Source organism: Haemaphysalis longicornis, unplaced genomic scaffold, assembly GCF_048455015.1.
Source record: "Haemaphysalis longicornis isolate Haplotype H1 unplaced genomic scaffold, Haemaphysalis longicornis Haplotype H1 scaffold_2, whole genome shotgun sequence".
Classification (NCBI taxonomy): Eukaryota; Metazoa; Arthropoda; class Arachnida; order Ixodida; family Ixodidae; genus Haemaphysalis; species Haemaphysalis longicornis.
In genome coordinates, this window is record NW_027526295.1 from 102,875,180 (window position 1) to 102,887,654 (window position 12,475).

At 47.6% G+C, this 12,475-nt stretch overlaps 1 protein-coding gene across 1 annotated transcript; it reads left to right on the forward strand.

Annotated features, from left to right (window-relative positions):
* The first annotated feature begins 9,310 nt into the window (after window positions 1-9,310).
* Window positions 9,311-11,977, forward strand: LOC144167277 (uncharacterized). Its single transcript, XM_077696600.1, has one exon. The coding sequence runs from the start codon at window positions 9,321-9,323 to the stop codon at window positions 10,290-10,292; it is 972 nt and encodes a 323-aa protein (XP_077552726.1). The 5' UTR covers window positions 9,311-9,320; the 3' UTR covers window positions 10,293-11,977.
* The last annotated feature ends 498 nt before the right edge of the window (window positions 11,978-12,475 follow it).

Here is a 12,475-nt window from a genome sequence, read left to right on the forward strand (position 1 = left end):
ATGCAAAGTAGTTTGGCCGTAGACGTGCTCATCGGGAGACCCAAAGCTTGTTTTGTTGCTTTGCGAATGAGGCGATCGAGTTTGTCGCTGTCGGTTCGAGTTGGGACAATATATGGCGCGACGTAAGTGAGGCGCGAGATGACAAATGTCTGAACGAGCCGAAGAGTATCTTTTTCTTTCATGCCTTGGTGTCGGTTGGTGATGCGACGAATCATATGTATTACCTGATCAGTAGCTTTACTGAGGTTGTAAAGTGTTTGGTCGTTTCTAGTGTTGGCTTGGATAGTAAGACCCAGGATCTTCAGGGCTCTAGCCGGTTGGATAGTGTGTCCGTCGAGGGTAATCGAGATTTGGTCAGGGTCAGAGTTGAGGCTGTGCTTACGAACTATAATTAATTCGGACTTTTGAGGAGAACAGCGGAGGCCATTGGCTTGGGCATACGCGTTCACTGTGTCCGCAGCACGTTGGAGAGTTTCTTGAATGCCCCCGAGGGAATCGGTGCCCGTCCACAAGGTGATATCATCTGCATAAAGGGCATGTCGAAGGTTGGGTATTTGCTCTAGGGCAGCGGGAAGGCCAATGAATGCGATGTTAAACAGGAGGGGAGACAATACAGATCCCTGGGGCGTGCCGCGACTGCCGAGTTGGATTGGTTTAGAGGTGATATCCCCTAGTTTGAGGATGGCTCGGCGATCTGTGAGAAAATCGGCGATGTAGCTGTAGGTTCGTTCTCCGCAGCCAGTCTGATTAAGCCGACCAAGAATCGCCGCGTGGGTCACGTTGTCAAATGCCCCCTTAAGATCCAGGGCAAGTATGGCTCGAGGAGAGTGACGGGTGGCTGGTGCGATTATTTCTTCCTTCAGTTGAAGGAGCACGTCTTGGGTGCTGAGGTGTTGACGAAATCCATACATGGAGTCTGGCATCTGTCCCGTATCTTCTAAATGCTGCTGGAGTCTCTTGAGGATAATGCGCTCCAATACTTTTCCAATGCAGGAGGTGAGGCGAGTGAATGAGATGCAGTCGCATCTAAAAATCCAGGGCCATTTCCACTAACTTGAAACCTTGGAGGGGCCAAGAAAGCAGTGTGAAAGTGTATTTTTGGCGCCTTGGCGTTTTTGCCCACGGAGATGAAAGCGTTGGGGGGTAGAGGTATACAGCTTTGCTGTAAAAGGCTCGTGTGTCTGAAGCACGAAGCGTTCTAGCTCGAGGATTCGGAAAGCGAGTGTACCGGTGTGTTCTTTTAGTACGTGTCTTTGCCAGCGGAGATGAAACGTCTGTGCGCGAGGCGTTGGAAAACGAGTGTCCCGCTGGTTTAGTACAGTGACTAAACGAAACGATGATGACGACAGGACACGCCGACAGCCCGAGCCCGTAAAGGGCGTCGCACCTAAAACATTCTTTCATCACAGTATTTTATCCTGTATCTTAAACGGGGCCGTTGCGGTAACTCGTTCCACATTACCTGTTTGTTCTGTTCAAAACATTTATTTACGCGGTTCTCGGCTTGCGCCGCGCGGATGCTCTGCCTTTTAAAGCGCTCACCTTGGTAATGCCGCAGTTGCAATAACAAGACAGGCATTTGGCTTGACTCGCTTTGCCCTGCCCCTGGTTCTTGTTCGGTTTTCCTCCATGTAATTTAGCTTACTAAGACCAATAATGCGTCAAGTAGCCTAATAAATACCACTGTACTGACAGTGAGGGCTTGGCTTATGATTCCGAAAGAAATTACAGCTGCTATACTATCGTTACCCGTATCGCTCACTCTAACTACTTCTTGTCCGAAACTTTCAGCTGGCAATGAGCACCCAGAATTTCCAGCGAGCAATGACGGCGGGATGACTTGAGTCACGCGCGGAAGTTGGTGCGATGCGCGAAGGAAGTTAGACACAGAAGGAAGTAAAAACACCGTGCGACCCTCTTTTATGTCCGTGTCTCACGGCGTCGCGGGTAGCCGGTTTTTACCTGAGTTTCGGAAACCACCTTCGCGCACGCATTCGCAAGCGCTGTTCCGGGCAGCTTTTGGAAATATACATCCGCGATGGGGATAAATTGGGCGATGACGTCACAGAGTGCGGGGAGCTGTCGTAGCTGTCGGGTACATGACCGATTAAGTGTCACACAGGCAAACTTAAAAAAAGAAACACGTAGGGGAACTAATTCTTCTGAGGCAAATTCTCACTGAACTTTTTCGAAGCAATCGTGCGTGTTATACAATGAGGGAATCAGTACGCGATGAGTGCTTGCCACCTTGAATAAAACGCAGCAAATTTTAGTTCACCGCGATAACTAGCAGCAATGGTTCAAGGGCAGCCGCACAAAGTCGTGCACACCATATCAATTTCATGGATGTCGCTAGCGCTGCCCTTCGAGTTTACTTTTGTCCGTTCTTGCCCTAAGCGCCAATGATGCTGACAGTGCATTTGGCCCATTAATAACTTCATTTCTACACTCAAGTTTTTAGTATAGTGAGGTTCAAACTCGTACGCTGCAATTTATTGTCAACAACGCGGTGATCCAGATGTGACGGTACGTATAGGTGCCTTGCACCCGAGGGAACTGAAAATGTAGAAACGCCATGTTGCATTAAGATTGCCGATGCAACTTAAAGAACATACTATCATTTAGCACAAGCTGTTCATGGGATTAAAACCTGCAGTTAACTTGAACCTATTTAATAGATACCAAACAGAAGTGGGACGGATTGCTTCTTTCGTCGAGGCATTTTCAAAAAGTTCATTCGACAAACATAAACAGTTCAAGCGAAGTTTTACTTCTTTGGTGTGTAAACACCACGTGGAGGTAAAGAAGCGCGTGGAAGTGATTCGCCCCAAAAGACGAGGGAAAGGAAAGCGGAGGAAGACGCTCAAATGCAATGCGGCATTTAAAAAGTCATAAGTATCCCTAGGCTTTCGCTTTCAAAGCACGTAAGCATACTTAGTTCCTCCAGGAACTTTTTTGTGACCAACTTCAGTTCATGTGGCCTCTACACTTGCAAAAAACAATGATAATTACCTCATAGTTGTACTACCTACATCCACAGCTAGGGACGCACGCTGTTATTCGATTACGACGATCCAGCAAGGCGACATTTTCTGTGGTACATTCTTAAGTTGTCGCTTTGAGGGGGCAAAAAACTCCCGAGGGCGGGGACACGTGCCATAAGTGCTTACGTGGATGTTGGCGTGAGGTTGCATCCCCTGTGTGCCTTCCGCGTGGATGTATTTCACGTTTGTGTGGGTGTTGATACGTAGGAGCAGAGACATGAATTCTTGTTGATTTACAGGTTGAAATACTGAAATACTCCAGTCCCTCATCTGTATTCCTTCTTGTCAGTGCTAATTGTTGGAAATATGCTTTAAAATTTAACTGCCTGTTATTAGAACGTCAGAACTTCGAATAAAGCAAACGTGTTTTCTCCTAGAAATGGGAGCGTGATAAGCACGACACAGAGGAAGCACGATGGGGCAAGCGCCGTTGTGTTTCTTTTATGTCGTTGTGTTTATCGCGCTCTAAATTTTAGAACAAGTACGCACCAACTTGCCAAACAATTTATTTCATTGCGTTTTGTCTCCGTGCTCCCTTAACCATAATACTGCGGTGTTTGTATATTCACTAAACTCAATAAGCGTATTTGCTTTCGGCGGCACATTGACCGCAACCTTCGGATTCGAAAGTCCCTTTGCGAAGCTTCTCACTACGCACTATCCGACATTTTCCCATCACCTTTCAATAACAATTTGAAGCAAGCGCTGGGAACTTCCACGGCGACTCCCGTGGGAGAAAACAATGCATGGTCACAGGATGAGAAGGGAGGGACACTGTGGGAGATGCAACCGGGCCACGCGCGTCAAAATGCCACAAGAAGGTAGAAGGTAAGGGAGATGGGATAGTTTGCTGAAGACTAGACATGGACAGAAAGAGAGAGAGAGGGGGGGAGAGGTATGGGAGGCTGGTTAGTTGCGAGCTACATTTCTGGATGGACCCGCCGGCTTGCTTACACACGCACACACACGCACTCTGAACGTGCTTTCAGAAAGAGAACGTCGTGCGGGGAAATACCTGACCGTTCACTCTCTCTCTCTTCCTCCCTCGCGCTTGGGATTTTCTCTCGAGAGGGCAGACTCGGAGACTAACGGGATCCCCGCTGACTCTCGGCAGCGAAAGGACCCACTCCTCGCCCCCTTCCTCGCTGTTGGCCGGTCGCTGCGCTGACCCACATTCGGCGTCCAACCCTTGTTTGCCCGCTCAGGAAGAAAGAAGAGGCCGGCTCACTAATAAATGTGCCGCATCTGCCGTCTCTGGGGGCGGAAAACTACGTAAAAACGCAAGGGAGGGAGGGGGAGCACTTTTCTCGCTCTTTCTCCACGCGTTGCTTTGTCTTATGATATCTGCCCCTCTCCGTTCTCCTCCCCGTACCTGGTGGTCTTGGTCAAGTGCACGCGCGGGCTTGCCTTTACTTTTGGTTTAGTATTTTTCCTCGCAGGCCCCCCTCCCTGCACTCACCACTGGGAAGCGTAGTGGGCCGGGAGGGGTATAAAAGTGAATGGCGCGACTGTTTCGTGAAAGGCCAGTGCTTAGCGTGGTGTCATCGGGAACGGCTGCAGCGGTACATACAGGCATCGCACAGCAGCGTTTTGAAGCAGCCCGCTTCTCCGCACATCCAACCTCTTCGGGCTATTTGAACGTCGTTTGACCGAAAAAGGTGAGTGTAGATTCTCCGGCCGTCGCGCCGACTTTGACCAGCATCGCTTCATTGGACCGCCGGTAACGGGAAGTGTCAGTGTCAACTCGACAGAGCGTGTTGTGGCGCTCACTTGAGCCTGCAGGGCCTGAAAGTGAGTTTAATGAGTTTTGTGATTTAGTTAACCGAAGCAGCACCGCATTTATTAGACAAGCTCTCGAACATCGTTCCGTGTTGGGTTCGATCGTTCAGTTTAAGTCGAATAACGTATTACACATTTATTTTTACGTGCTTTGTATTTCGCATTGGGCTAATATACGGTTGCCATATACCTCCGGAATGAGACAGTGAGCTCGTATATAGCTGTTGAAGCACCCTTTTCACAAAACCACCGTAAACGTGCGTGTTCCGGCTGCGCGAAAACCAGCATATGTCATTTTGGTCTGCAGTCTGTCTTCAAACAGTCAGGAAAAGTGGGCTGCTGGGAATAGCTCGGCATTGGCCAAGGTTAGGTGAATGATTGCCAAACACGACTGGCCACCGAGAGCGAATGCAGTGAAGCGGGAACCACAGCCTCGTTGGTTTCAAGGCGGGACTTTAAGATGAATGGACAGTACTGCGGATGGAATGATTGCACCCTCTGATTCCTTGCGCTCGGAGCAAGAATCTTGATGTTACCCGAGGGGCAGTACATCAGATTGAGGATTTGCCTGATGGTCACCGTGTACTTTGATAAAGAACGGCTGGCCAGAAGGCGTCTTCAGAACAAGCCGTTTCGACTATACGTGGAAATTAAGGGCTCGCTCTTGGGGTGTCCGGCAAGCGTACATACAATCATAAGGCAGACTGTATCGAACTTTTCTTTGCGGCCTTCTTGGAGATATATTTGTTCTACGTTTTGCGCCTTTCGACAGCAGCGACGTCATATGGGCGCTATATATGTTTCTTGACCACTTCCGTAAGATCCAAGTGTTCAGAGCCAGATTGTACCCTAGGATGTGTATGCATCTCTGTATTTAATTTTTTTTTTGTACAATGATAAAATGACACGAGAAAAACACAGCACGAAAAGCAGTCAAAAATGTCCAAAAGGGTCAAAGGCAACATGTACACAGCTTTTACGACATGTTTGCTGCTTCAGTAAGGTGCATAATTCGCTGGAGTTGCATTGAGCAGACGCTTGAATGTTGTAAGTACTGTCCGCGTACACAACGCCAAAAACCGTTATTTTTGAGCACCCTTAGCAGCATGGCCAATATGGTAAGGTCGTTTATATTTCTTAAGCCATACCAAGAATAGTATTCTTTATCGCCACTTAGATTTTTCAGATGTGAAAAAAGGATACCTAAAAGATGTCAAGTCAAAGAGGCTAGAGGCAAATCAATTAGATTGTATGGATAAAAATTAATTGAATATGTATAATGGCGTTTAAGATTGCGTGGACATCTCATCCATTTTCTTTGCGTACTTAATGTTCGGCCGGATGCGGACGCCTTGCTCCAGCGTCAAAAGTCTGAAACGCGGCGTCCCTCGCACGTTCCTCGTTAGCGCACTAACCGTTTCAGTGGTTCCGCGTTTGCTCGCTTTAGCCGCGGCATTGGCAGCCTTTAGCTCTTTTCTCCCCCACCATATCAGCATTTCGTTGCCGTCATTCCCATTCACTCATCTTTCGCCGCCTGCACTGGCCGCACACTGCTTTGTGCAACGCGTACAAGTGGTGGCGAGATGTACCTGTATAGATAACGCAGGGACATGTTAGCGATAATGTTGCAAACTCATCTCTCGCTTTTCTTGAAGGCAGCTCTCCCCACACGCTCTCTCCAGTCTATCGTTTTATGATCCTCAGTCGCTCGCCCTGATACGGAGCGACGGCGATCGACGTGGAAATTGTGTCAACATGCCCCACCTATGTTTCTCGCCCTAAAAATACGTTAAGAAAAGAGAAGTTCTTAAAAGAGAGCCATTTGAAGGTACCACGAGAGACTGAAAGCAAACGTTGGCTCAATCATGAAAAATGCGTTCGCTGTTTTTGTTCACTTTCACTATTCACTCTTCACTATTTTTCGCTATTTTTCACTTTCATCCTTTAAAATAGAGGTAGCCGTTACAGTATGTGTAGTAGACGTTTGTTACCATGCGTCTCAGGAGAATATCCGGGGTCCAACAGGAAGGAAACACGGTTAGAAAACAGCGACTAAAATCATTTTTAACGCGGGAGGCTTAGTGAAAGCCTGCACGACTGTAAATTATCTTCAGCAAAAACGCACTGAGACTTCCAATAAAACATGCGCACGAGAGCAGGAGTTACGGTCATTTCGTGCAACCATAGGCTTCCAGACGAATCTGGCGTATTGGGAAGTGGGGGGACACGTATTAAAAAAGGGTTTAATTGCAATTTGCGCATTAGCTAAATGACAGCCTTACTATACCATAAACTCAGCGGTCAAGCTTGATAGTATTCTAGAAGTCTAGAACATGTTTATATTGTGAATGCTTGAGAGAGCATAAATATCAGTCCGCGAAATTCTTTTTGAGGGTCCCTGTTTTCTTTTTTATTAATCAAAACTGCAAAGGTAGGATTGTACTCCGTAGTTCAGTTTCTTTATCTTCGAAGCCTGTTTCACATCGGAGGAAATTCGCCCAGTTTCAAATTGACAGTGTCAATACACACTGGTCGGAAAGCTTTTCTTCTGGCCGTTCTTTCAACACGAGTAACGGCACTTGTTTCTGGCTGCAAGCCCTGTTCATGCATTTGGGTGTCATAGCCTGAAATTACGATTTGCTTGACCCCAATGGACTCAAATTCGTTGATATTGGCTTCTCCCCGAGTGCTTGGCTCGGAATCAAGGGGCGTCTGCGCTTACACTTTCTGGTGCTTGAATTCTCGAATGTTTACAGGCGCTTTCAATAAGTTGATCGGTGACTGCCGGTTTCCGGAGCGTACGCGGCTGCAGTCTTTGAACCGGCCAGAGGTCGCGTGACACCTTGTTGGTGTCAGGGCCTGCCCCTGACCAGTCGCGGGGCATCGGCTGACGGATGTGGCCTGCGGGACGGGTCTTAGAGACCCGTGGCCTAGAACATTGCATGTCCATCGCAAACGGCTGGGTGGACAAGCATTTGTATTCTTTCAATCTAAAAGAAAGAAAGGTTTTCGAAGTAACGAATAAAAGTTACCTTGTGGCATTGCACACACTGTCCCCACACCCTTCTCCCTTATTTTTCTGGAAGCCTACCCCCTGTATGAATTGGGGCGACATTGAAAACTGGTTGTTCTTAGAGAAATATAGGGTGAATGTTGTTAACTCAATGAAAAATTATGCGTTGCCTGGAAGATACCCAGACAACTACAGTATATATGTATATTTATCGTAAAATATTCTCAAACATCTTCCACTTGTAATATATAAGTGCCTACTTTTGGCATGACTGTGGCCATTCATACAATTATGAAACTCTTACTAGACACAAAACGATGTATGAAATGTCCTTTATTTGATGATGCTCTACGGCAAGTGCGTATTTAGTGTCATGATGTTCGTATATAGAGGATGCTCTCTCAATATGTCTCGGGGTTATAACATGCAATAGAGCGATAGAGGAATGCCATAAATGTATTGTTTATAACTTCAAAATAAAGGGTCTGTTGCATCATCATCCACCTATAAGTTCACTGCGGGACGAAGGTCTCACTTTTTCTGACCTCCACATGCTCATATGCTCAAGTTCTTGCGCCCGAATTTTTACTTCATTCGTCTATCGAGTCAATGGTCTTTTCCTACTTGCAGTCCCAGCTCTCGGAGTCACTTTGTTACCCTAGCGCTTCACTGGTTTTGATTTTGTCTTGCTACACAACCAGCCCTAATACAATCCTTTATCTTAATCTGCACTATGATATCTTATGCGGGAGTTTGTTTTCTGATCTAGCACGGTCCTTGGATGCGCCAAAGCGTCATCCTAATCATTTTTAGTTCCATGGCTCGTTGAGCTGACCTTTGTTTTCTTTCCAGTTGTTTTTGAGGTGATAAGGTATTGCCCTGCATATCATCATCTGCACTAAGTATTTCCTGTATGCTGTTCTTTTTTGTCGGTTTACGTGAAGCAAGTGTAGGAGCGGGTGGTCATTAGCGTCTAGAAAACGGTTTTGATTTCGATAGCACATATAAGCGAAAGCAGAGAATGTTTAGTTGTAGCTAAGAACTTACCAGAAGGTTTAGCTTAAATTGGGTAGTGAAAGTGGGGAAAATATAATTTTTTCGCCCCTTCATGAAGTCGCATTTCAGGCTCCAACCCGCAAATCACGCAGCTTGATTTCGTGCTTACATTCGCTTTTCTCGTTCGCTTCCTGCTATATAGCTTAGAGCCTACGCATTTGATTGACGAGCAGACGAAATGCACTAAGCGCTCAGAATCATTTTGGTGTGACATATAAGAATAAAAAACACGTGGTCTATTCTTTGCGTCTCCTGTACAGACCAGTGCCAGACTTTTGGATATGCATCATTTTGGTTTGCACCACTTTTGGATATGCATCATTTTGGTTTGCACCTATACCCCTTTACCTTTTTATTGTCAACGATCCCCTGCTTGTCACTAATCTACTTGTACTGCTCTTTCTTTGGCGCCCAGGTGAACACTGAGCATGCAATCTCCAAACATCGCCATGTTGGGGCTCGCCGTGTGCGCTTTCCTACAGCTGGCCGTGGGCGTGCTCACCACGTTCCCAGGCCCCAGCAGCGGGTCAAAGACAGTCTTCCCGAGCTCTGGGTCATCAGGCCCGGGGAGGGAGGCCATGTCAGGCGCCACGCTGTCGCGGTTTTCCGATGAGGAAGATCTCTATGGAGACCACGAGCCAGCCCCTTCCATGACGTCGGGATCTACCGTCAACTTCCCGTCATCGAAACCTCAAGCACCGCCTACGTCAACGTCTGGAGGGGGCGGCGGAGGGAGCGTCTCCTTTCCAAGCAGCAGCGCGAGCCGAGCCGAAGAGACCATCACGTTCGTTCCCCGCCAGGGCAAGGCCATCACGTTCCCTTCATTTCCCGGAGGAGGTGCAGGCAGGGCACCTATCAGCATCAACAGCCTCCCGCCAAACCACCAGGGCAGCCAACTTCCGCGAGGACTGGACGGTCTGCCGAAGGCCTCGGCGGCGCTCCCCGATGCCAGGAGCATCCTGAGCTCTCTGATCGGCCTTGGTGGGGGAGGAGGAGGAGGTGGCTTTCCCATGTCTTTCGGTAACATGAACGTCACGGATATCGCCGCCGCCACAAACAGGGTCGCCGATGAGCTTTCCAGGAGCCTCCGCATGGACGTACGCGCCGTGTCGAAGGCTCTTGCCGTCGGCGGAGCGGCCATGGGTTCGCTAGTCTTCCTCGGGGGAATGGCGGCGATGCTCATGTCGGGACTCGGGTTCTTCAACTACCCGGGCATATATGCGACGTACCCGTACACCAACGTGTACGGAACGGCCTACCCGAACCAGTACCGGTCGGCCAAGTCTCTGAACGGTCAGGCGGACTCCAAGCAGCCGGTCAACCCTAACCTTGTGCCGGCTATCAACGACCTCATCGGGAAACTGGCTAAGGCGACGCAGGAGTTTGGCATGCCCAAGTAGAGTCAGTGATAGCAAGGACCTTGGGAGAAAAAGACATTTCCTGCTTGTGTCTGGGGTATTTGCGGCTCCGAGACTGTCCATAAGTCTTGTGTTGGAAAAGCGGCTTTTCAGTTTGATGAGCGCTGTGTGCTAGCAAGGGACTCATAATTCCCATCACTAGCGAGGAGGATTGTGTCGTGATTGGATGAGCGGGATCTGAGTCGGGTTGGTAAGCCGGTGTGATGTCACCTCACTATTTCACGGGCTTTTTGAATGCACTCATGCACTGGTCTGCACCGATGTTGTAGAGAACACCTTTGCCAAAAATATCTGCACCTAACGGCCGCATGTCAGCGAATGTTTAAACGGCTCCCAAAAGAGGAGAGGAATTTTGTGGTTATAGTTGTCAACATACAGCAATTATACATTCCCGAAATGAGTCATTCAGGGGAATTGCAGTGGTGAAGCCAATTGTGCACCACAATCCTTGGCTGCAAAGCTGAATTTTTTCCTGTAAGCCTCAGCACCTAACCTATGCTTGAAACTGTATCCTTTACAGTCGACTCCCGTCATTGCACAAGTGCAACGCCTTAACAGCTGGCTTTATTTTTGTGCGCATGCGTGCGCGTTACCACGCGTTTGTTTGTATTTATAAAGGAGCTGCAAAAGAACTCTGAGGAAGGATGAGGGAAAATTAAGTGGGATATGACCAGAGGTGGAAATAATCAGCTTCTGCTTGAAATGTCCTTTAAATGTACCCTTCTGGTTGCTACCGGCTGCAGCTCTCTTTTTTTGTGCACGCAACAGGGAAATGGTCAGTGCATCGGCTCGCTTGGACCCGCAAAGCGGCGAGCGACCTATAAAAGCCTGATTGTATATAGAGCGGTCCCTGTTCCCATTCAGAGATGCTGCAGGCCAGATTTTTCCTGTCAGCGACTTAGTAAAAGAGGGTACGCGTACAAGGCGCATCTCTGCCTTAATGTTTGCAATTCTGCCGCGCTTGACGTTGTAGTGGTCACTGCCAGCCAGCAAAGAGAGGAATCGAGGAAGGCAGGAGGAGGTCACTACAACTTGAAAGTCAATGATTGCTTGTGATAGAACGATTTGAATAAAACAAGCCACTGTACTATACAAAACTCAGAGAATGCCAAATCAATAATATGTACTCAAACGTTTACCGTTTAGATTCGGGTGCTGTTGTCGATTTTGGTTGCACGTTATTTTTGGGTGTCTAAAAAAACATTTAAAGAATTGAGGCGAATAGCTCTTGTTACTCCCAGTGCTGCAGATACTCATGTCAGGGTCCACAAGCGAACTAAAGAAAAGTTAAATCAAGTCTATGCGTTCTGCTGATGACTTTGCATGCACTTGGCTTCCGAATGCGCCATGTAAATAACTTTTTCCAAAAAATATGTCCACCTACGTTAGCGAATGTTTGCTTGACTCTAAACATGGTATGTTGGGTGTCTCGAACAATTACCCACAGGACACGCACCGAATTGTGAAAAGAAGCTTGTAACAAACCCGAGAAACTATGCTATGATTTCGTGTTTCAGGCTGCAATGGTTTCTGGCAGTTAAACCAATGACGGTGCATCTAGCTCAGTCATTCGTGCTTATACATACATGCGTGCCCGACACGTAAATTAAAATTGTTTGCCGTGCGTGCCTTGACTGTATATCGTATGTTATGTTATTTATTTGTTTTATTACGCAATAAATATTTCATCTGCACATATTCGTGTCATTGTATCTTCAATCGGCTGCCCTTGCCTGAAGCCCGTTCTACAGGTGCGATTTACCTGCGAAGTCACAGCTGCGGCGCCGCTCATGCGGAAAAACTACCTATTTTCGTAGTTTCGACCGCATCGAAAATATATCGAATTTTGCCGCACGAGCGGCACCGCAACACTGAAATTCGCAAAGGGTTGAACGGGTTTTAGGCGCAACAGATAAACCGCTTAACAACCCCGCGAGCATGGCGCTCAAATAAAGTGACTGGGACCCTCGTATTCGTGATATCGGTGAAGAGCACTATTGAAGCCTAAGTTGCAGGAATGTTCGAGGTAACGTCTAAGTGAGTCTTTTAGTGGTTCTAGACACGGAAGGTTTACCCGATTTGTCCTTTTCAGATGTCGATGCGAGTTATCAGTGTTGTATACTGTCTGTGATGATGAAGAAGAGAAAAAGCTGGAAAATTTTTAT

Coding starts and splice junctions, on each gene's coding strand:
- LOC144167277 (XM_077696600.1), top strand. CDS start 9,321: ATGCAATCTCCAAACATCGCCATGTTGGGGCTCGCCGTGTGCGCTTTC.